Raw genomic sequence first — 26226 nt, 5'->3', positions numbered from 1 at the left:
GAAAGGTACGGAAAACACTCTAGCAGATCTCCTCAGCAGGAATGAAGTAAGAGAAGCGGAGTGGTCTCTGAACCAGGAGGTATTCGAGAAAATCACAGAAAAGTGGGGGTTTTCTCAGGTGGACATCTTTGCAAAGCAAGAAAATGCAAAGACACCGGCTTTCTTCTCTCTTTAGAGGCAGGATCAAGCTATTGGGATAGATGCGAAAAAGTCAAACCAAAAAAATATTTTGGGAAAAAAAAACAAGTGGGATTTCCCTTTGTCTTAGGCCCCATACACACGGAAGGATTTATCCGCGGATACGGTCCAGCGGACCGTTTCCACGGATAAATCCTCTCGAGGATTTCCGCGGATTTCTATGCGATGGAGTGTACACACCATCGCATTGAAATCCGTGCCGAAATCCTCTGGCGATGACGTGTCGCGCCGTCGCCGCGATTATGACACGGCGACGTGCGCGACGCTGTCATATAAGGAATTCCACGCATGCGTTGAATCATTACGACGCATGCGGGGGATCCCTTCGGACGGATGGATCTGGTGAGTCTATACAGACCAGCGGATCCATCCGTTGGGATGGATTCCAGCAGATAGATTTGTTTGGCATGTCAGCAAATATTCGATCTGCTGGAATCCATCCCAGGGGAGAAATATCCGCGGAAACAGATCCGCTGGAGTGTACACACCATAGGATCTATCCGCTGAAACCTATTTGCTGGGATTTTTCAGCGGATGGATTCTATCGTGTGTATGGGGCCTTACACATTCCCCCCCTTCCAACTGGTACCAAGGGTATTGGTAAAATTCAGAGTAGAATCCACAGAACTAATCTTGACTGGCCAAAGAGGCATTGGTTTGCCACCCTGATAAACCTTCCAGCAAGTACCCTCAAGATTCAGGTAGCTGCCTGTAACGGAATGACCCGTGACAACCAGAGACTTTTGAAGGATGGGGGGTACTCCTGTGCCAGCGTCACTAATGACTCTTGGGTCTAGGGTCACCCTGTGCCCCTTTTGGGCATAGGGTGACTGGGAAATATTAATTATAAATTACATGAGATGGGACATTACTGTTAATTCATGTATTGCAGGAGATCTGGACATATTACAGGTGATTTCATTCTGACCCCCAACCAGTCAATAAGAGTGTCTCCTTCAATGTGAGGACACATGCTTTTGAGGTGTTAATTGGGTCTGCTCCAAGACCTTTCATTATGTATGCTAATAACACAGTTTGTGTGAAGATGCTATTGATGATAGATATGTGTTGTGAGTTAGCAGTCTAAGGGTCAGATGTCTCCTTTCAGGGGTAGGGAATTAGCATGTCAATTATGTTTAGTAAAGGAATAGCTGTAGTAATTAACCCCTCTAAATGCGGAGATGGGACATCTGGGGGATGACTAATGATTAGCTCAACTGGATGTCATACATTTTGACTCCGAGAACGGAGCTTGTCTCGTTTATTCTGGGGAAATCCATATGGATCGTGTCTGTTGGAGTGTCAGATAAGCTGCCGTGTGGCTGATGGAATGGGAATATCGTAAACGGTGGTGACCGTTGCACTGCCTTATCAGTTTTTTGGGAAAAAACCCTGTCAAGGGAACCTTTTAATAATCGGATTCTTTGGGGCTATGGCAAAAGTAAAGCCTAGACCTATTGGACTTGTCTTTGGTTCTTCAGGGACTCACTAAAGCCCCATACACACTATCAGTTTTCCTGCTGGTTTTCTCTTCAGGTTTACCAAAACCATGTAGTACAAGGACCTGCCTGATTGCATTCAAATTGAAACGCTTAAGGTTTGACCTCATATTAGATGGTTTTGGTAAAACTGAAGAGAAAACCATCAGGAAAACTGATAGTGTGTATAGGGCTTAAGTCTCCGTTTGAACCTATAGAGTCTTCATTAACCTCCCTGGCGGTATGATTCTGTCAGAAAAAACATGCTAAAAGCGGTACCATTATTTGCAAGGAAATTTGGCGTTTTATATTGTAGGTCTGTAATTTTTAGAAATAACTCGCTTAAATCTGACCAAACAAGCTTCTAATAGGCATCCCGGGTATGACATTTTTTTAAAAACAAAATTATAAATTATAATATAATAAATAATTATAAATAATTATAACAAATAATAATATAATTATAATAAAAATTATTCAATAATGTAATCAAATCAAAATCACTGAAATTTGCTCAGTTGCAGAATTGTTGCTGTCATTATTTTTTTTTTTTTATGACGAATTTCCCCACAAATCGCTATCGCACAATTCTGCAAGTGATTATAATTTATTATCGCTGTTTTTTAGCTGATCTAAAACTATTTTTGACATAAAGGGACACTTTTGGTTGCTATGGACAATCTACAGTTTGCAGGGAGAAAGAAACGTTTTTATTATATAAAATGACATGCATGACACAGGACAGACCACTAGGGACAGGGGGGGTGTGTTTTTTTTACATACAGTACTGTAATCTATAAGATTACAGTATACTGTATGTAAGGTGTTTGTTTACTTTTTTGAATTTGGCGCCGTTCTCCGTCCCCGTGCGTCGTAACGTCGCAGGGAACGGAGATCGGCGTCACACGGAGGCACTGTGTGAATCGAGCGAGGTCCCGCTCGCTCACACAGCGCGGTGGCATCGCTGGATCCAGGGACAAGGTAAGTAACTTGTGCCTGTGGATCTAGCGAGGCAAGCCCGTGGCTGACACGGGGTTACCGATCGTAGCAGGAAAATCTAACCCCGTGTCAGACACGGGAAGACCGCCAGGGAGGTTAAAATTTCTGACACTCAAAACTATTCTGCTGGTAGCAGTAACTTCTGCTCGAAGAATAAGTGAGTTGCAAGCTCTTTCAATTAAAGAACCTATTATGAGATGTCTACCAGATAGGCTAGTCTTAAAGACAGACCCAGCTTTCCTGCCGAAAATATCATCAATATTTCACCGTACACAGGAGATAATTCTCCCTACCTTTTTGCCCCTGTCCTTTGGGTCCGGGGGAAGAAGCCTACCACACTTTGGACATCAGGAGGTGTCTTCTAAAGTATCTAGAAGTAACAGAATATCAGGAAGTCTCCTTCTCTATTCATCCTGATAGAAGGTGCTAACAAGGGCAGTAAGGCTTCCAAGAGTACCCTGGGAAGATGGTTAAAGCAAGCCATTAAAGGCATACATCTCTTTACGACTGGAATCTCTCGTGGGTATTTTACCTCATTCTACCAGAGCAGTGGCAGCATCATGGGCAGAAAAATGCCGGGGCATCTCCTGAGCAAATCTGCAAGGCGGCCACTTGGTCCAGTTTTTCAACCTTCATAAGGCACTACTGCTTGGATCTGATGTCAGCCTCGGACCAGTCCTGTGGTAGGAAGGTTTTACAGGCAGTGGTCCCACCCTGAAATAAGTTTCTCCGTTATCCTCTCCAAGGTGCTGTCCTGAAAGGCAAAGGGAGAAAATCTTAGTTAGACTTACCAGTGACGGTATTTCTACAAGCCTTTCAGGACAGCAGCCTACTTCCCTCCCTTGGTTATCATAAGTAAGATATAATTTGTGGGACTTGGTAATTGTCTGCTTTTATCTTCCAGCATGTCGGAGGATTTCTCTGTAACAACTGAAGGCATGGTGAAAGCAGCTGCTTTTTAAAGGGGCGTTGTCACGCAGTGTTTCCTGTAAAGAGGTGGAGCTATGCTCTCTCCAAGGTGCTGTCCTGAAAGGCTCGTAGAATTACCGTCACCGGTAAGTCTAACTAAGGTTTTTTTTTTTTTTTTTATTACGATCGTGTGTATGCAAGGCAGGCTTGAGAGGAATCACGTCGAGAAAACACTGGTTGTTTTTGCAGCTTCTTTTAGAAACGTCTTTTTTTTTTTTTTTTTTTTTTCCCAGCCTCTAAACTCCCCTGCATGATGGCCTATGTGTCCATGCACACATAGGGGTTGATTTACTAAAGGCAAATAGACTGTGCACTGTGCAAAGGGCAGTTGCCCTCTGCAAGTGCAGTTGCGCCAGAGCTTAGTAAATGAGGTAAAGTTTCACTTGCAAAGAATACACAATCGTGTGCAAAAAAAAATAGATTTTGCTTGCACATGATTGGACGATGAAGTCAGCTTGAGTTTCTGCTCATTTACTAAGCTCTGGAGCAACTGCGCTTGTAGAGTGCAACTGCACTTTGCAAAGTGCACAGTCTTTTTCCCTTTAGTAAATCAACTGCTTTTAGCAGTGTTTAGTGACGAGGGCTTTTAGAGGCAGGAAAAAAAAACTCTGCCAGTGTGTCCAGGAGCAACAGAATTTTGGCAGAAAAAACGCTTGACACTTGTAAACGCATGTTAACACTAGGCAAGTTTAGCGCTTAAGTAATAAATTATTATTCTGGACAATTAAATAAATTCATGGCGCCTGTAAATGCGTCTAAATGCTTGTAAAACACATTGCTTTTAGATGCTTTTACAAGCAACAGGCTTTATTGCTGCCAAAACGGTGCTGCCAGAAGAAAAGGCTTCTAGGAGAATTTGCAAAACGTCTTCTGTGCATGAGGCCTAAATGAACGCACAGAGAATGATTTACTAAAGGCAATAGACTGTGCAGTTGCATTCTGCAAGTTCAATTGATCCAGGACTTCATAAATGAGGTAAAGCTTAATTTGCAAAGAATATCCAATCACATGCAAGGAGAATAAAAAAACAGCATTATGCTTGCACATGATTGGATGATGGAAGCCAGCAGAGTTTCTGCTCATTTACTAAGCTTTGGAGCAACTGCACAGTCTATTTGCCTTTAGTAAATCAACCCCACAGATAAAAGAAGATTTGCATGTTGTTGCTTTTAGAAAAATAAATGTCGTCTTTTAGCTTGAAGACCCTGACCATATTTCTACTTTTAAGCCTAGTACACACTCTCTCAGTAACCGACAGCTTAGGTTGGAGCCGCTGTACTATTGATCCGATGTTAGTACAGCAATCTCCCCTGCTGAATGATTGTGTTCTGACAGGGGAACAGCCCCCACGCCAGAACACTAAGGTCAGCCCTCTCAGCCATTGGCTGAGAGGGCTGATCATGAGTTTGTCGGCCAAACGGCCAGCTTCTGTTGGACTGTCTGCCATACACACAGGCCGAATGTCGGCTGTTTTCTTTTAACTGGCCGATGTCGCCCGTCATTTCGGCCTGTGTGCGCTAGGCTTTTAGAAACCCATAGACATGAGACTGCAAAGGCCTGTTCCTGCCAAAAATAGACTGACAATCTCATGGCTCTAAATGCAAACATCTGTGGGGGAACACTGATTGGGCAAAGTATAAAATCTTTCATCCCCTGAGGAAGCCTAAACGGCGAAATATATAGGGATATGTGACCACTGCCTCATACAATTTGGGAACACCAGTGACCGGCATACTCCAATGTCTGCTTCAATACTTGGTTTTATTGAACCCCCTTTTTTTGTATTATGTATAGGTTATCTTAATAAAAATCTGAAATCATCATTTTATATAATACTTGCTTATTTTTAATAGATTGTTCTCAGCACCGTTATAATTCCACTTTCCTCCTGTACCTTTATCATTTACCTTTGGGATGAAGTGCGTATTGTTATAGAATCACTTGGATCCCATCCATTTATATATATATATATATATATATATATATATATATATATATATATATATATATATATATATATATATATATATTATAAAATCTTTCTTAGTTGTCATTTATACTCCAACAAGACATGGGGTGCTGGCAGTGCCCACTGCTCTTCTCTTTCCCCTTTTATATATTCCTAAAGACCTAAATGTGCGAGTTTGCCGGAGTTGACCTTGCAAGTTGATGGTATTCTCTGCAGCACTTGGAAGCCTAGTTGCCTTGAGGGCAGTCGGATCCGTCCGTCTTCTACTGTCAATGAGAAGCCTTACTGTCATGCTGACTTCACATCTCAACCGTTTGATCCCTGGAGGAGTTATATAAGTAATTGGCGACTATGCCTTCAAAGTATGTGTGCTCCTTTTAGAATTTGTATTACTTTAGCAGGAAATCCAGAGCTTGTCTGACTGCGGGTATTGAACATTTTAGTGCAATCCATTTTTTTTTTTCTTTAAACCAGTCAGAGCTATTGACCTACGGGCCCACTGCAGTGATGTGTATGGAACATCTACGACTGACATTCATAAAGCCTAATTGTAATGTACTGTGCTTACATAAAGCATGGAAATTACATTACAGTTTGCATTAATACGGAAAGGAAATTAGAGTAAATATTTAATAAGCGCTGAAATCTCCAGTGACAATTTTTTCCTTTTGAACATGTTTGTATTGGACGTTTTTCCTTTTTCTTTTCTTTGTTTTTGTAAAAAAAAAAAAAAAAAACAGAATTGGCAAATTGTTTCTAGTGTTTAAGTGGGGCTTCAGTGAGCTACACAATGCAAGTACCAAGGTTATTTGTATTTGATATCCCTAGGTAAGCTATTTTCCCTAAGTCTGTTTAAAGCTTAACTCCGGTCACAAAACCCTTTCATTGAAATATATGCCTCCATAGCCACGAATAATATATTTCCAACCAAATGCGTTTACAAATCTGTTTTTCAACCTTGTAAAGGTAGCAATAAAATCTGTGCAGAGAGCTGAGCTGTGGGAGGGACCTAAGAGCTCCACCCATTACAGGCTACCTGCAGAAAACTACAGGAGGGGGCGGATACAAGACCAGTTATCCTGTAGTTGTCAAGAGATCAGCAGTGACCGGTCTTTATTACAGGAGTCTCCTGCACACAGTCTCACACTGTATAATTGCACAGATCTGAAAGAAATACACAAAGCACACCAAGATGTAAATAAGAATACACGTCTCTCCTATTTAGACAATATTTTGCTTTTCCTGGAGATTGCTTTAAATGCAACATATTCATGTCTGACTGTTGGTCTCTAAGTAATCCTCAATATTGCTAAAAGATAAATGGATAGAAATATATGCATAGATACTGAGAAAAGCTACATTCTACAGTTAATGCTGCTCTGCATATTTTAATCATTAATCAGCAATTGCCTAATCATGGAGATCTTCAATGCAATGGTCCGTTTTGTTTGAATGTGCTTACTGTGTGTATAACCTAAACCACAAAGACAAAAGCTTGAGGTCTGTTAATCTCGATCATATCACATAATAGAGTGAATTGGCCTAAATGCTGACAGCTTGACGAGAATAGAACTTGACATCATGAACAAGTATATTGGTTAGCAAATATAGTGTATAATGATGTCTTGTTGTTTTAGATTTTGTAATGGGGATCATTTACTAGTACCCTAGATAGCGTTCCTAGTTTCAAGTAAGTGGGATTTTACTGCTATGCAGTAGAGCTGCACGATTCTGGATAAAATGAGAATCACAATTTTTTTGCTTGGAATAAAGAGAATCCTGATTCTCGCGACGTAACATCGTCTTTCACGTTATACAAAGAAATTGGGCTAACTTTACAATTTTTTTTTTCTTTTCATTTGTGTATTTCCCCCCCCCCCCCCCCCAAAAATGCATTTGAAAGACTGCTGCGCAAATACAGTGTGACAGAAAATATTGCAACAACTGACATTTTTTTCTCTAGGGTCTCTGCTAAAATAATATATATAATGTTTGGGGGTTCTAAGTAACTTTAGTCTTTAAGTGGTTAAACTTCCCTCTTTTACAGGCCGAAGTTAATTCCGTTGATCTAAAGAACAAAACGTTACAATGTTTATAGTTAGCTCAGCGGCTGAGAAATGTTGTGAAACTTGGCAGACTGCCTGTTTTTTTTTTTTTTTTTTTACAGCTCTCGGCTTGACCAGAGAACTCTATTCTTAACGATTAATCGTGCAACTCTATTAATCCAGTATTGTATAATAAATAGAGAAGAGTATCAATGAGAAGGGCAGCGCCAAAAGTGGCACTATTTAGTAATAAACTCTCAATGTTTTAACTGTCTGTCTACCTAAAACCTCATACCTAATTTGAGTAGACTGTTTGCACACTGTTTTTTTAATATGACTTTGGTAGTAAGGGAACTTGGGGTCCCAGGTCCCATGACCCCTGTCAAGGTGGTCTATGTGAATGTATATGTATGTGTATGTGTGTGTGTGTGTGTATATATATATATATATATATATATATATATATATATATATATATATATATATATATATATATATATATATATATATAATGTATCTGTATCTTCTATATATTTTATAGCAGGTATTCTACAGCTGGTAAAACTACATCAGGAAACTGTGTACTTTTTGGCTTTTGTCAGAATTATCCATTAGACCGGATACAGGAGATCAATACAGCCTCTCCAGTGCCCGTTGTATGCTGCCTACCAATGCCAGGCAGTCTCGCCAGTGCCCGTCATTTGCAGCCTCACTAGTGCCCGTCATTTGCAGCCTGCCAGTGCCCAGTAGCCTCACCAGTGCCCTGCCAGTGCCTGTTATATGCAGCTTGCCTGTGCCCATCATATGCAGCTTGCCTGTGCCCATCATATGCAGCTTGCCAGGTCCCAGCAGCCTCACCAGTGCCTATTTTCGGCCGATAATTTTTGGTGGCCGAAATTGCACGTCTACTCTTTATAGAGAGATCTGGGGTCAAAAAGATCCTCCTTATACCTTTCTAAAAGCGAAATATCAAAAGACCATTTTTTTACTTCCACACTGGGCCAAAAGTGATGTCATGACGTCGCTCTGGTCCTCCAAGGCCATAGAGACGATCTAGTCTTTTAACTCCTCTGTGACCAGCTGGCCGCACAGTCAGATCATTTCTTGGGGCGAGCCAAACGAACATCCCCCTTCTGCCGCTTCTGAAATAATTCAACCGCCTGAAAAAAACAATACCGGGGGTTGTTATTGTTGTTATACAGGATTTATATAGCGCCAACATTTTGCACAGCGCTTTACAACATGAGGACAGACAGTAGAGTTGCAATACAATTCAATGATATCTTGCAACGTATATATACATATTGTGGTTGGCAATTGGTTATTATGAGCCAGTCCCTTCAATTCAGATTAAGGGCCAATTCAAACGTGCGGTGACAGACATTGTACAGCATAACGCATCACTCTGCTGTACAGCGCCATGAATGAAGTGTATGTTTTGTACACTTCAAAGTTTGCACAACACAAAAAAGTAGCTGTGTGATGAGCTAAATTGTAGTGGCTGAATCTTGTTTTGTTTTTTGCTTTTTTTTTTTTTTTTTTTACCTGGTGATCTGGCTAGTAACAAACTTCCTGTCCTGTGGTGTCTCCTGGATATATGAGCAACAGAGACACATTTGGAGAGCAGCATTGTCAATTTTGAGAGAGGTTAAAGTTATATGTACTAGATTTAGATAAACTTGATAAACAAATTCGAGCCGAACTCCAGTTACAACTGTTTTTTTTTTTATTTATGTTTTTCCTTTTGGGATAAATGTTTTACACAAATGAATAAAAGCTGATCATTTTAAGCAGCCCTGTCAGTGTTTGTCTCAGTTTGTACACACTACCACCATGCAGTGATTTCTTTACCTGAGGAAAAGAGAGCTGACCTAATGAGTGGGCCTTTCATTTTGTCTTCAAGAATTGCGTTTAATAACTTTGATTCCAGGCTTTGGTTATGTATGACTAAATGGCTCTCTATATTCCACAGCTGATTTTTTATTTTTATTTTTGCAGAGAAATTGATTGCTTATCAGCGGGAATTTCATGCTTTAAAAGAACGCCTGCGCATTGCTGAACATCGAACATTACAACGCTCATCTGAGCTACATGCAATATTAGAACAGTTCCGGAAAGCAGTTTCTGAGGCAAATGGAAGCAGAGATGCATTAAGTCACTTTTCAGGTAAAAGAAAAAAAAATTTTGGGGATTTTTACACTGCTTTCAGAGTGTCCCTGTAAGTCCCATGATATCTGTCAGGCCCCGTACACACGTCCGAGGAACTCGACGTGCAAAACTCATCGTTTTGCTCGTCGAGTTCTGCGTGAAGCCGCCGAGGATCTCGGCGAGCCAACTTTCCTCATTGAATAATGAGGAAATAGAGAACATGTTCTCTATTTGGCTCGTCGGCTTCCTCGGCCGAAAGTGTACACACGCCGGGTTTCTCGGCAGAATTCAGCTCCGATCGAGTTTCTGGCTGAATTCTGCCGAGAAACTCGGTCGTGTGTACGGGGCCTAAGTATCTATATAAAGCTGGGTACACACTATACAATTTTCTACTTCAGATGTACCCAAACAATATTATATGAAGTCAAACCTTAATGCCGCGTACACACGATCGGTCAAACCGATGAGAACGGTCTCATGGACCGTTTTCATCGGACCAAACCAATCGTGTGTGGGCCCCATCGGTTATTTATCCATAGGTTAAAAAAAAGCAATCTTGTTTTAAATTTAACCGATGGATACCTAACCGATAGAAAAAAACAATCGTTTGTAGGCACGTCCATCGTTTAAAAATCCACGCATGCTCAGAATCAAGTCGACTCATGCATGGAAGCATTGAACTTTGGGTTTTTTTCAGCACATCGTGTTTTACGTCACCGCGTTCTGACACGATCAGTTTTTTAACTGATGGTGTGTAGGCACGACTGATCATCAGTCAGCTTCATCGGTTAACCGATTTAAAAAATCCATCAGACCGTTTTCATCGGATGGACCGATCGTGTGTACAGGGCATTAGAGTTTCAATTCGTATGCAATCAGGCAGACCCTTGCACTTTTTTGGTAAATCTAAAGGAAATCGAACATCAAAAGTTGGATAGTGTGTATGGGGTCTAATTGCTGCAAGCTATTTATCTGCACAAGAGGAGCCATGATGATCTTACCAGGCTAAAAGACCAAACATTTCGAAGGCATTATATTTTTTCAACTATTCCTACATTTTGTTAAGTTAAAGCAAACAAGTGCCCAGGTCATGTACACCACAGCATTTACATATTCTGAACAAGCAATAAAGGCACTTTACATCAAGCCCTCATGTATCTATGTATCTATTAGCATTGTAGAGAAATACATTTTCAAAGTTCACAGCACAGTCGTTAAAATCTGTGAGGAGATCTTGGCAGGCTGCTGGCCTTCTAATGTAAGTAACCAACAGGTGTTTCTAAGCTGTTAGAAACCAATTGAAATTTCTTTAGAGAGAAGGAATAACTACACATTAAAGCAGGGGTGTCAAACTGATGGCCCTCCTGCTGTTGTGGAACTACAAGTCCCATCTCTGCCTGTGGGAGTCATGCTTGTAACTGTCAGCCTTGCAATGCCTCATGGGACTTGTAGTTCTGCAACAGCTGGAGGGGTTAATCTAAGTTAAAGTGGAGGTCCGCCCAAAAATAAAATTAAAAGCCAGCAGCTACACATACTGCAGCTGCTGGGTTTTAATAATGGGACACTTATCTGTCCTGGAGTCCAGCGATGTCGGCACCGCAGTTGATGTTTCCATCAGCTTGTTGGGTGCTGCCGCTGCCATTGCGGGTGAGGGAACCCGACAGTGTAGCCTTATGGCTTTACGATGGGAACCCTACCGCGCATGCGTGATGCCCCGCTCCTCTCTCCTACTGACCCAGCGCCAGGAGTAGGAGGAGGGAGCCCCGTGGTGACCTCATGGGCTGCGGCGCAGACTCCCAGAAGTGGGAACAGGCTACCTGTCAAAGACAGGTATCCTGTCCCCCCCCCCCCCTCCCCCTGAAAGGTGCCAATTGTGGCACCGGAGGGGGGAGAGGAGACAAATGAGCGGAAGTTCCACTTTTGGGTGGAACTCCACATTAAGGGATTAATCCTCTGCATTGTGTAAAAAGGATGTTTGATCCTGTCTTCTCTGATCCCGCCCTTCTTTTACTGCCCCCAATCTATCTGCTGATGGAACCAAACCTTGGAGTCAGTCTGCAGCATTGCTCTCACTGCAGTGCACACCAGCGGCTGTTTTCTAATGCAACAGGCCCTGAAATTTAAAAATTGAATTAGTTTACTGTCCATTGGCCAGGATTACAGGTGCACCTAAATCATTTTTGTAAAGCAGTGTTTATCTATAAAGAAATGCTAACAGAGTTTTGGATAGACGGTGCCTAGAGAATTCTCTATGTAACGCCTAGAGAATTCTCTATGTAACGTCTAGAGCCTTTTGGGAGACATCTGTCACTGTGAAGTAATGATCCTGCACTGTCCTTAATGACGTTGCATAGAGTGTGATGTTCCCACATTGGTCTTAGAAAAACACATTACACCCATGGTATGTAGAAACACGTGACTCTACTTAATATTTTTTTTTTACTTTTAGAGAAATTTGGCGCAAGCCAACAAAACCCATACAAATATGAAACAAAATAATTTATGTAACAAATCTCAGTTTTTGTGCAGATACCCTCTAAAAAAGTAAAAAAGTAAAGGTACTAGGATTATGGAGCCATTTTAGCCAATAGGGAGTTTCTAAGCAGGCATAGGCAGCACAGAAGATTTCTGCTCCAAGGCTGTAAACTTTATGGAGAGGAAAGCAAGCTTTTTAGTGATGGGGGTTTCATAGGTTAGAGGCTAGGGAAGGTGGACTGTTTGTTATTTATTTATACATTTTTTGAAGATGTCCTTTAAATGGAATGATGACCCAGCTGTTCTCCAGTTGATATGCATGCTATAAAACTCTTACATCATTTTGCAGCTGAAGATTCATTCACTTCGACTCACTGGATTTACTTAAAGCGGAGGTTCACCCATACCTTACACTTTTTACCCTTAGATGAATGCTCGTTTTGTCTAGGGGAATCGGCTATTTGTTTTAAAATATGATCCGTACTTACCCGTTTACGAGTTGCATCCTCTCCGCCACTTCCGGGTATGGGATGCGGGAATGGGCGTTCCTTCTTGATTGACAGTCTTCCGAAAGGCTTCCGACGGTCGCATCCATCGCGTCACGATTTTCCGAAAGAAGCCGAACGTCGGTGCGCAGGCGCAGTATAGAGCCGCACCGACGTTCGGCTTCTTTCGGCTACGAGTGACGCGATGGATGCGACCGTCGGAAGCCTCTCGGAAGACTGTCAATCAAGAAGGAACTCCCGGTCCCGAAGACCCATACCCGGAAGCGACGGAAGAAGATGCATCTCGAAAACGGGTAAGTACGGATCATATTTTAAAACAAATAGCCAATTCCCCTAGACAAAACGAGCAGGAAGCTAAGGGAAAAAAAAAGGAATTGGTTGAACTCCCTCTTTAAAGTGATAGTAAAGTCTTGTTTTTTGTTTTGTTTTGTTTTTTAGTTAAAAATAACAAACATGTTATGCTTAGAGCTGGTTCACACAGGGGCGGCACGACTTCGGGGGCGACTCGGCCAGGCGACATGAAGATGACATCTAAGGCGACTTGCAAAATGACTTCTGTATAAAAGTCAATGCAGGTCGCCCCGAGTCGCCCCCGAAGTAGTACAAGAACCTTTTTCTATGTCGGAGCGACTTGCGTCGCTTCTATTAGAACGGTTCTATTCACTAGAATGGGACGCGACTTGTCAGGCGGCTGACGAGTCGCCCCAGTGTGAACCGGGTCTTACCTGCTCTGTGTAATGGTTTTGCACAGAGCAGCCCAGATCCTCCTCTTCTTGGGTCCCTCTTCGGTGCTCCTGGCCCCTCCCTCCTGTTGCGTGCCCCCACAGCAAGCAGCTAGCTATGGGGGCACCCGAGCAGAGCCACGGCTCCCTGTGTCCATACAGAACAGAGCCGGCCCGACCCCTTTCTCTCCTCCATTGACTGACTGACTGACTTTGACAGCAGCAGGAGCCAATGGCGCTGCGCTGCTGTCTCAGCCAATGAGGAAGAAACACCTGCAACATTGCTGGATTGAGATGGGGCCTAGGTAAGTATTAGGGGGAATGGAAGGTTTTTTATCTTAAAGAGGAACTAAAGTCTTCCTTTTTAATTCTACCTCCCGGTAAGCCTATAATAAGGGCTTACCGGTAGGTACTATAAATATCTCCTAAACTTGCACCGTATAGGAGATATTTACTATATATACGCTGACGTCATTGGTGCATGCGCTCTGAAGAAACGGGCGCTCGTGCCGTTTCTTTAGGGCCATGTGCTGTAATCGGCGGCTCCCGCGCATACATGGTAGTGACATGATCACGACTCCGGCCAATCACAGCACTGGAGTCCGTGAACCCAGAAGAAACTCTGGGGAAAATGTCAGCTGTCTCAGCGGTGTGCAGACACTGCTGAGAGAGCTTCGTCCTAAGGTAAGTATTTCATAATGAGCTTGTATGCGATGCATACAAGGTCATTATGCCTTTTGTCGTCCAGGTTTTTTTTTCGAGTTTAAAAACCTCTTTAAAGAGGTTGTATACCCCCAATGCTGAAGTTGTACCTATTGGGTAAGCTTTTATTTTGCAGGGGAAAAAGAGGAAGCAAAGCCCATCAGGGTTTACTTCCTCTTTAATGTATAGAATTCACTAAGATAAAAAAAAACTAAAAAACTGCCTTTACAACCACTTTTAACCCACTCATCGGTATTCTCGAGTCGGGCTCGGGGTGGAATTTCAGAACCAAATGCGGTAACCCAGAGCCAGACTCAGGATCGCATTGCAGTATGCAGGCAGGGAATTACTTACCTTGTCCCTGGATCCTGCGATGCCTCCCCGCTGTGTGATCGAGCTGTGTCCTCTTCGCTCGATTCACACAGTGCCTGTGTGCCGCCGAGCTCCGTTCCCTGCGACGTTACGATGCACGGGGGCGGAGATCTGCACCAAATTCAAAAAAGTAAATACACACAATACATACAGTATACTGTAATCTTATAGATTACAGTACTGTATGTAAAAAACACACACCCCCTTTGTCCCTAGTGGTCTGCCCAGTGTCCTGCATGCACTTTTATATAATAAAAACTGTTCCTTCTGCCTGGAAACTGGAGCATAGCAACCAAAAAGTGTCCCTTTATGTCAAAAGTGGTTTTAGAGCTGCTAGAAAACAGCGATAATTAATTAGAATCACTTACAGAATTGAGCGATAGCGATTTGTGGGGAAATTCGTCATAAAAAAATAAAAGTAATAACAGCGACAATTCTGCAACTTAGCAAATTTCAGTGTTTTTGATTACATTATTGGATAATTTTTATTATAATTACATTATTATTTGTTATAATTATTTTATATTTATTATAATTTATAATTTTGTGTTTCAAACTTTATCATACCCGAGATGTCTACTAGACTCTTGTTTGGACAGATTTAAAGCGGGAGTTCAACCAATTCCTTTTTTTTTTTTTTTCCCCTTAGCTTCCTGCTCGTTTTGTCTAGGGGAATTGGCTATTTGTTTTAAAATATGATCCGTACTTACCCGTTTTCGAGATGCATCTTCTTCCGTCGCTTCCGGGTATGGGTCTTCGGGAGCAGGCGTTCCTTCTTGATTGACAGTCTTCCGAGAGGCTTCCGACGGTCGCATCCATCGCGTCACTCGTAGCCGAACGTCGGTGCGGCTCTATACTGCGCCTGCGCACCGACGTTCGGCTTCTTTCGGAAAATCGTGACGCGATGGATGCGACCGTCGGAAGCCTCTCGGAAGACTGTCAATCAAGAAGGAACGCCCATTCCCGCAGCCCATACCCGGAAGTGGCGGAGAGGATGCATCTCGTAAACGGGTAAGTACGGATCATATTTTAAAACAAATAGCCGATTCCCCTAGACAAAACGAGCATAAAGCGAAGGGGAAAATGTGTAAGGTATGGGTGAACCTCCGCTTTATAATATAATGGTACCGCTTTCAGCACTTAAAATCTGAATTAATTAATACCGCCAGGGAGGTTAAAGGTTTTTTTTTCACCTTAACCACTTAAGGACCGCCTCCTGCACATTTACATCAGCAGAATGGCAGGGCTGGGCACATGCACGTACAGGTACGTCCTGTGCTAGTACCCAGCCGTTGGTCGCGCGCGCCCCGGTCCGAAGCTCCGGGGCAGCGAGACCCGCGGACCCGATCGCCGCTGGAGTCCGGCGATCGGTCCCCGGAGCTGAAGAACGGGGAGAGCTGTGTGTAAACACAGCTTCCCCGTTCTTCACTGTGGTGGCAGTGGCATCGATCGTGTGATGCCTTTTATAGGGATACACAATCGATGACGTCACACCTACAGCCACACCCCCCTACAGTTGTAAACACACATGAGGTCACACATAACCCCATCAGCGCCCCCTGTGGTTAACTCCCAAACTGCAACTGTCATTTTCACAGTAAACAATGCATTTTAAATGCATTTTTTGCTGTGAAAATGACAATGGTCCCAAAAATGTGTGAAAATTGTCCGAAGTGTCCGTCATAATGTCGCAATCACGAAAAAAAACGCTGATCGCCGCCATTAGTAGTAAAAAAAAAAAAAAAAATTATAAAAATGCAATAAAACTATGCCCTATTTTGTAAACGCTATAAATTTTGCGCAAACCAACCGATAAACGCTTATTGCTTTTTTTTGTTTTTTTACCAAAAATAGGTAGAAGAATACGTATCGGCCTAAACTGAGGAAAAAAATGTTTTTTTATATATTTTTGGGGGATATTTATTATAGCAAAAAGTAAAAAAATATTGCATTTTTTTTTTTAATTGTTGCTCTATTTTTGTTTATAGCGCAAAAAATAAAAACTGCAGAGGTGATCAAATACCACCAAAAGAAAGCTCTATTTGTGGGAAAAAAAGGACGCCAATTTTGTTTGGGAGCCACATCGCACGACACGCAATTGTCTGTTAAAGCGACGCAGTGCCGAATCGCAAAACCTGGCCGCGTCCTTTAGCTGCATTTTGGTCCAGGTCTTAAGTGGTTAAAGGGGTTGTAAAGGAAATTTTTTTTTTTTTTTCCCCTAAATAGCTTCCTTTACCTTAGTGTAGTCCTCCTTCACTTACCTCATCCTTCGATTTTGCTTTTTAATGTCCTTATTTCTTCTGAGAAATGCTCACTTATTGTTCTTCTGTCTGCAACTCACCACCGTAATGCGAGGCTTTTTTCCTGGTGTGGAGAAAGCCTCTTGAGGGGGCGAGCAGGAGTGTCAGGACGCCCACTAACACGCAGCTCCTTTCTTTATCTGCAAAGTAGAGAGTGTCCTGACTTGCCTGCTCGCCCCCTCCCCCCTCAAGAGGCTTTCTCCACACCAGGAAGAAAGCCTTGCATTACGGTGGTGAGTTACAGACAGAAGAACAGGAAGTGGGCATTTCTCAGAAGAAATAAGGACATTTAAAAGCAAAATAGAAGGATGAGGTAAGTGAAGGAGGACTGCCCTATAAGGTAAAGGAAGCTATTTAGGGGGGGAAAAAAATTCCTTTACAACCCCTTTAATGCATCCTATGCACTAAGGTGAAAAAACACCTTGCTCTGTCCGGCCGCCCCCAGCCCCTGTTTTACTTACCTGAGCCCTGAACTTCCGTAGGTGCGATCCCACGTCATTCTCCCCGTGGCTTCTCGGCTCTTCATTGGATAGATTGATAGCAGCGCAGCCATTGGCTCCCGCTGCTGTCAATCAAATCCAATGACGCTATGTACGCTGAGTGTATGACACAGGAGCGCGCTCGCAAGGTAACCCCCTCTGGAGAGAGCTTCCTAGAAGGGGTTATCTATTGCGGGGAGGAGCCGAGTGAGCCGCATTGGGACCCCAGAAGAGGACGATCGGGGCCACTCTGTGCAAAACAAACTGCACGGTGAAGGTAAGTATGACCTATTTGTTAAGGAAAATAGAAAATCATATTTTTCCTTGCACACAATTGGATGCTCTAAATCAGAAGAGCTTTACCACATTTACTAACCTCTGGGGAAAATGAGTGCAACTACATTTTCAAAGTGCACTGTCTATTTGTCTTTAGTAAATCAACCTCACTGTGTGGTTTGAGTTTTAACGTATCTGATCTACAGTAATGCCTTTGGGTTATAATCTGTGGCCTGAGTGGTAAAAGGTATCAGTGCTAGTGCTAAACGTTTAGATTGGGTCATACTATCAATTTACCTATTGTGGGAACTAGCATCAAAGCTAGAGCTTTTAAGGACACAATAACTCGCTTTTCTTCTTTTGTGGGCTTTTCTTGCCCTATATTATGCTAAAAGAGTTCCCGAAATCACAATTTAGGGCTTTACCTCTCCGTTCAGCATTTCTCTGTCTCTTGCAAAGAAAATACACATTCAGCCTTCTGGCTTACACATGGCAGTGCTGCTACTCTGGCCTTACCCTTCAGGACCTTTACCTGTGTCCTCCAGACAATCTTCTTGAGAGCTCTCTGCACACAACCTGCAACCCCTTGATGCTCTCTGCCTCCCACCCGTCTCTTAGGGGGGAGCCCTCCTTACTTCTGTTCAGAGATCTCCTCTGTCTGCCGGGGTGTAGCCCAGAACCAAGCCCAGCACACACCTGCACAATCAATGTGCCAGTTGTTCACAAAACACGGACCCTGAATTTGAGATTTCATCACTCCCAAATCTTTACAAAATCTCTGTGCTCCAGGTCCCAAACCCGGTTTTACCAACCAATGAGGAAACTGAAAAATCAGTTTCTTATGAATGACACAAGCCCTCGGGAGCCCATTAATCGGCATAGATGGGAATCCTAGGCCATATACTTTTTTTACACCGTGACAGGGCACAACACTGCCACAGTGTATTAAACCAGATTATTCCTTCTGCTTTACTACAGGGATTCCGGGGATTAAAGACAAAGTGAACTTTCATATAATCAATGAGTAAACCACATGACCTGTAGTGAGTCTGTTATTTTCTAAATTGACCAAAGTGGGATGCCACTTATACCCACAAGAAAATAATAGAGGATTTAAAATTAGTAGCACTAAAAAAACAAGTGAATGTATTGAACGCCACATTCCACACATATTTTTCCCTCTGGAATGTTATAAGATCTCAGCTGAAGTAGGATTTCCCAAGGCGGATTGTTTGGACACAAGTTATCTTCTAAAAGTTTTGTATCACTTTGGAAAGTAAGAGGGATATTCGTTTGATTACTATTCTTTTTTTGTATATTACAAAACCTCTGTATATTGTTATCCACATCTTAATAGGAAAATGTTTTTGGGTGGAATAACAATCTATCATTGTGTATACATAGCTCAACATTTTAATTTTTTGTTAGTTGTTAATACAGTCAATTTTTTTTGTTTTTTGCTGTCTGTGTCCCAAAGATACATTAGGGAGTGAAAGGAAATCTTTAAAAGTGAAGAAAATGTATCCTTTTAGACAACTGCCACTTGAACAGGCGTCCACATTAGAACATTTAGCCTTCCCTCTTGTTCTGGTAACAACTCTAAAATTGTAAGTGGTCAACGGGACAAATAGAAAAGGTAATTCTATCTAGCAGGGACACAGATAGCAAAACAATTTGATAGGGGCTCTAATCTGTTCACACGCTATGCAAAACGTAACTTTTTTTTTTTTTTATTCAAGACATGGGAATAATTGGTACTGGCTTGCGACGCCCAATTTTTTAGGTTCAGAATCAATTTTCAATGGAAAGCATACTGGAAAGTAGTTCAGGAATTCCATCTCCAGCAGAAATGGGAGATATTTTGTTCAGTTGACTTTGGAACCTGAGTACACATCAAATCTTGAATAATACATTGGGTATTTCCAAGGGATTGTAAGGGATAAGCTAGATAAATCAACATGCCATCTTCCTACAATGACACCGTTCTTCTATTCTGTTACTTTTAAAGCTTTCTCTAATGCCGCGTACAGGCGGTCGTTTTATGCGATGTAAAAAAACGACGTTTTTAAAAACGTCAATTTCATTGACCGTGTGTGGGGGAAAACATCGTTTTATGTCTTGTAAAAAACGACAAAAAAAAATTGAAGCATGCTTCAATTTTATGTGTCGTTTTTCAAAACGTCAACTTTTACTTCACAGAAATTGACCGTGTGTAGCAAAAAACGACGTTTAAAACGACGTTTTTACACCCGCGCATGCCCAGAAGCTAGTTATGAAGCAAGCTTCAATGGAAAAACGTGGTGAACGTAACCTCGCTTTGCTAGAGCATTGTGAAAAAACGATGGTGTGTAGGCAACTTCGTCTTTGAAAATTGAAGTTTCAAAAACGTCGTTTTTTACTTCACAGAAAATGTCGTTTTTTTTTATCACATAAAGTGATGGTGTGTATGCGGCATAAGGTAGGATGCTCCCAGAATTTTGGCCACGGATTTTATTATTTTGGCAAGTAATGATGAAGGACAGAAAAACACTGCCTTGTAGCTCTATGGATATACACTGTTTTGTTGGTATAAATAATAATCATTAAGCTTGGCTGTAGTTTATTGTGAAGTGTTTTGATCAAAAAGGAAAACCAAATCTAAAATTCTTTAGGGTTATTAAAGTGGAGGTTCACCCGGAAATGTTAATTTTTGAACATTAGATTGAGGCTCATTTTGTCAAGGGGAATCGGGTAGTTTTTTTAAAAACGAAGCAGTACTTACCGTTTTAGAAAGCGATCTTCTCCGCCGCTTCCGGGTATGGGCTGCGGGACTGGGCGTTCCTATTTGATTGACAGTCTTTCGACAGGTTTCCGACGGTCGCATCTATCTCGTCACGATTTTCCGAAAGTAGCCGAATGTCGGTGCGCAGGCGCCGTATAGAGCCGCATCGACGTTCGACTTCTTTCGGCTACTCGTGACGCGATGTATGCGACCGAAGCCTGTCGAAGACCATACCCGGAAGCGGCGGAGAAGATCGCTCTCTAAAACGGTAAGTACTGCTTCATTTTAAAAAAATCTACCCGATTCCCCTTGACAAAATGAGCATGAATCTAATCTTAAAAAAAAATTTCGGGTGAACTCCCGCTTTAATATGACAGCTAAAATATTTTTTTTAATTCAAGCATTAATATGGGTCTATTTAATACTGTGAAAAGGCAACATACAGTGGAACCTCGGATTGCGAGTAACACGGTTAATGAGCGTTTCACAATACGAGCAGTGTATTTAAAAAAAATCCTAGCTCGGTTTGCTAGTGTTGTCTCGCAAAACGAGCAGGATTCAGGCCAAAGCGGTATGCAGTGCCGCGTTTGGCCTGAGGTGGGGGGCGCCAGGGCGCGAACAGCTGACTACGAAGCTGCAAGGAGTCGCAGCCGGCTGCCAACAGTAAACATGTCAGGGTTCCGAAGACCAGGGAAGAAGTGGTTCGGGTGAGCACAGAGCGGGGTCCTTTTATTAAAATTCAGCAGCTACAGTATTTGTAGCTGCTGACTTTTATTTATTTTTTGTACAAAGGCTGAAGAATCGCTTTAAGGGAAATTGTATTTCTATGTTATATCTAAATAAATGATGAAGAGAGTATACATCCTTTTAAACAAAATGAAACAAAATGTTGTAGAGATACATACTTCTCATTTTTATATAGTGAATACATTACTTTCCAGTGTACAGTGCAGTCTTGTATTGCTTTCAGTGTTATACGTTTTTATTGTGTATGTTAATGGGAAAGAGAGATGTTTAGACATGATAAAGAGAATTGGGCTGCTATGTGCCTGCAGACTCCGTAGAGTATGCTGGCTGGAGACTGCACGTCTCTGCAGATGTCATGTTATATACAGGCCACCGATTTTGTTGTGACATATAGGAGAGGCTCCCTGTAGACCAGGGGTAGGCAACTTCAGCCCTCCAGCTGTGGTGACACTAAAAGTCCCATGAGACATTGCAAGACCCTGACAATCACAGATATGACTCCTAGAGGCAGAAGCACGATGGGATTTGTAGTTTTACCACATCTGGAGTGCCAAGGTTGCCTACCCCTGCTGTAGACTGTTCAATGCACTCTTTATGTTTTTGCTATTGCTACAAATAAAATGAGTTCAGAAGACACACACTGGTAATCGCATTTTTTATTTAAATATTACCGTTTTTCAAAGTTCCAGCTACATGTGTTTTTTGCTTTTTGGATAGAATGTGGAAGGTTTAGAACACTAGTCATATTTTTTTCTTATTTGGTATTGGGGTCCCCACTGAGGAAAGTTCATCTTGCTTCCTTTCCCATGTGCTGACAAAATGTGTGGGAAATCTCCAAGCAGCATTAAAGTGTTACTGAACCCAGGACCCTGCATTCACTATATTTGGTCTCCCACAGTACATGGAAATGCAATCATTTTAGTAAATATAAACTGCTAAATACCTTTTCTCATCAGCAGTATATAGCAGTCTTGTGACTTCTATCAGTGTCTGGTTTAAGCTTGTAGGAAAATATTTCATTCTGTTCTGCTCATCACATGCATCCTCCCAAAAAAAAAAAAAACTCTCTAGTAATACACACCAAATTGAGCATGTGCAGAGTGCCCCCCATGACTTTGTTCTATCAGGAGATGGATTATGGACTGTGGAAGAAGGGGAGGATCAGAGAAGACAGGATCAAATAGCCTTATTACACATTGTGGAGGATTACCCCCCTCAGGTTCCACATTGAGTATAACAAGCATGCTTTACTGCATATACAGACTTATTTTACTTGTGTGGGTTTAGTAACACTTAAAGGCTCATACTCTTCTGCAGTGCACTTGATGGCATTCTGCTTTTTACTATCCATGGGACCATATAGGAAGTGAGGAGAAATCTCCCCACTGAGGACAAATACAAAACTTTACTCTTTTCAACATTTTGAGGAATCCTCTTTTAATTAACCTCATACACACAATTATATATTATCAAAATATATGTTGAAAAAGCACTTTCCAGAACAGTGACCTGATTTTCTCAACTGCAGTTCAGCAAGTACCGTATATATTGGCCACCTCTCTTACATTGGTGGTTGGTGGGAAGAATTCTCTCCTACATTGATAGCTGGTGTGAGGAATGCCCTCTTAGATTGGTGGCTGGTGTAAAAAATGCTAACTTAAGGTACATTCCCATGAGTGTATTGCCACAGTACAAATTGGCTTTAAGCTGCTAGCTGTGGCCGCCGAGCCCCTATACTATATTAACTTGCTGTCGGCAGCTGTAGCTATTATTGACGGTTTGCAGAGCCAGCGATTTCCTGCAGTGGATGCACTTTGTGTGTATGCAGCTGTGATCATGACCCGTTACCCTTGGCCGTGCAAAAAGCCACGAATAGCTGCAGACATCGATAGCCTGCCATTACATTGAATGTGCTCAGTGGCCACAGCTAGCAGCTTGCAGCCATCAATTGCTGAATTGCTGCCATTGGAATTCGCATCATGGCAAAATGCCTGTTCGACTGTACTCTTTCAGTGGTGACTGGTATGGGGAATGCTCTCTTACTTTGGTGGCCAGTGTAAGAAATGCCCCCTTAGATTGGTGGCCAGTATGAGGAATTCCTATCTTACATTGGTGGCCAGTGTAAGAAATGTCCCCTTAGGAATTCCTCATACTGGCCACCAATCTAAGGGGACATTTCTTACACTGGCCACCAATGTTAAGATAGGAATTCCTCATACTGGCCACCAATCTAAGGGGACATTTCTTACACTGGCCACCAATGTAAGATAGGAATTCCTCATACTGGCCACCAAACTAAGGGGACATTTCTTACACTGGCCACCAATGTAAGATAGGTTGGTGGCCAGTATGAGGAATTCCTATCTTACATTGGTGGCCAGTGTAAGAAATGTCCCCTGAGATTGGTGGCCAGTATGATGATTTCCTATCTTACATTGGTGGCCATTGTGAGGAATGCCCCTTTATATTGGTGGCTGGTGGAAAGAATTCCGCTTACAATTTACACTGTTTTCTTGGCTGCTCTTACTGCAGAACGAGCACTATAGAATACATACTAGTTGTTATCTGAGATTCATTTTAGAGTTGGGAGCTACCCAAAGCCCGATCCTCCTGCTATTTTGATGAGGCCTAGGTGTGGCTATACATAAGTGATCAAAGTTGAATCTCATTATGTCTAGCCCATTTGATCCTCCTGAGAAAACATATAAGTCATGATTCATATATATGAATCATGACTTATACTTACTGCCATATTTTGAACTTCTGGTAACATTGTCACTATTCAGATTTAGGATCCTTTGACACGGGTGGACCGTTTAGGTCCACCTGTCAGAACGGGCGCTCTGTGCACCTCTATGGAGCCACGGATGTCAGCGGTGATCTGCCCGCTGACATCCGACCCGGTCCGATCCTCCAAAGTGTGACAGAGGAAAACCCTACTTTTCCATCCTCCTATCGGATCGGATGACGACGGACTCTACGGTCTGTCGTTATCTGATCCCCCATAGGGGAGAGCGGCACTCTGACAGGTCGGTCCCTGCACAGTGTGCAGAGACAGACCTGTCACCTGTCTGCTCAGCGGAGATTGCTCCGTACACGGATCCGCCCCGTGTGAAAGGAGTCGAAACCTAAGGGAATTGTGCTAATGGAAATATACAGAATGCTCTGACTGACCTGTCCTGAAATTTCTTATGGCCTGGCTGTCCTGATCCAGGGACTTCAATACTTTGATCCATGGAGCTGGAATAATTGTAAATCAGGGGATCTTACTTATTTTTCTGAACATTTGTTTTGACTGCCAGGCAGCCAGCATTTTCAAACAGGGGTCGGCAATAGCAACATCCATTTTTTTTTTGTTATACTATATATTGCATAAATAATTTTTTCTTTTTCTTTTCTTTTTTTTCTCTCATTTCAGATGAAGCTCAGAAACTGTTCAAAGATTTAACTAATAGAAAATCACTACAAGTGCCAAATATTTACTACCATATGCCTCATTTATTAAACCATGAAGGAAGCCTTCAGCCTGCTGTGCAGGTTGGCCTTGGAAGAACAGGAGGTAGGTACTTCCAAATAAAATGTACAACTCATTGCTAGCACTATCCATCTGTGAGTTACAAGCCTGCCATAATGGGGGAAGTGATGGATTGAATCTTGGTACGTTCAAATCTGTTATGTCATATTTTTCATACTTTTACTATTTTACCGTGATTTTTCACTTTTGAAACAGCTGAGAGTATAAACCGTAATTATGAATGTCAGGCTTAGAAATGATGGTGCTCATCCTACTGGCATCCTTAACAATGAATTTAAAATGTATGTCCGGAAAAGATATTTTAGATTTAGCTAGATGCTTGTTGGGTGAATCGCCCTTTAACCCATGTAGGTTAATGTTTTGGTTTACTCAAAGCTCAACTCCAGGAAAATATAAAAGCTACCCTTGCACTGGGGTCCCACCTCCACTTCAAGGGTTAAATTTTTTTGTTGTCTATAGGTGAAATAAAAAAAAAAAAAAAAGTTTTACTTGCTGTATCCCTTGCTCACCCCGGCAGCCAGTGTTTTCTTCTCTCTTTTGATGCCTGGGCTTCTTCACTTAGGCCACTTTCACACTGAGTAATTTTACAGGCGTTTTTGTGCTAAAAATAGCGCCTGAAAAGCGTCTGTAAGCTGCCTCTTCTGCAGCCCCAGTGTGAGAGCCTGAACTCTGACTTTTAATAAAAGGATACTTACCTGTCCAGGGATCCATCGCTGTCCTTACCCAGGCCGATTCTTCGCCAGTCTTTGGGTCCCCGACATGTTTACTGTGGGAAGCTGGCTGCTTTACACTGCACATGTGCGAAGGCAAAGAAAGATGGGAGCGGGTACATATTAAAACTAGGTACCTTCTCCCCAAAAAGAATTTGAATGTGTCAAATGTAGTATAGGAGGAGGATGTTGGTAGTTTGTAACACTCAATTCCCATAAACAATTTTTTATGTAGGAGGAGGAAGGGAAGAGGGCATGAAGCAGAACTTCCCCTTTTAGGGAGCTTAGCTTTCAAGTGGTTGTAAAGGCACATGGCTTTTTACCTTTATGCATTCTATACATAAAGGTAAAAAACATTTTATGTTCAGCCCTCCTTAATTCTTACCTGAGCCCCCTCTTGATCCAGCGATGTCCACGAGAACATTCAGGGACTCGCACTCCTGATGGGCTTTTGGCAACAGTTCCGGCTGCTGTCAGTCATAGCAAGTGAGCCAACCAGGAGATAGAGGGGGTGGCACCGAGCCGTGGCTACATGTGTAAATGGACACACAGAGCTGCGGCTCGGGTGCGCACCTGCTTGCTGTGGGGGCACCCAGCAGGAGGGAGAAGCCTTGAGCGCTGGCGTAGGACCCGGGAAGAGGAGGGTCTGGGCTGCTCTGTGAGAAAGCATTACACAGTGCAGGTAAGTATAACACATTTGTTATTTTAAAGTGTACCTTGCATGACAAGTTGCATGACAAGCCGCATTCTATTTATGGGTATGGAACCATTCTTATCGGTGCGACTCTGACTTGCACTGATTTTGAAAAGGTGCTTGCACAAGTCGCACAGATGT

General features: G+C 42.3%; 1 protein-coding gene across 1 annotated transcript in view; it reads left to right on the top strand.

Moving 5' to 3' along the window:
- MGAT4A (alpha-1,3-mannosyl-glycoprotein 4-beta-N-acetylglucosaminyltransferase A) overlaps window positions 1–26226 on the top strand; it is a 134461-nt gene that overhangs the window by 47549 nt on the left and 60686 nt on the right. The window contains exons 3-4 of the mRNA XM_040336338.1: window positions 9657–9824; window positions 24565–24705. Coding sequence (XP_040192272.1) covers window positions 9657–9824; window positions 24565–24705 — 309 coding nt within the window. The remainder of the gene's footprint in view (window positions 1–9656; window positions 9825–24564; window positions 24706–26226) is intronic.

The sequence above is a fragment of the Rana temporaria genome, chromosome 2 (genome assembly GCF_905171775.1).
Source record: "Rana temporaria chromosome 2, aRanTem1.1, whole genome shotgun sequence".
Taxonomy (NCBI): Eukaryota; Metazoa; Chordata; class Amphibia; order Anura; family Ranidae; genus Rana; species Rana temporaria.
Note: the sequence above shows the minus strand (reverse complement) of the source record. Positions and strands in the feature narration are given on the sequence as shown.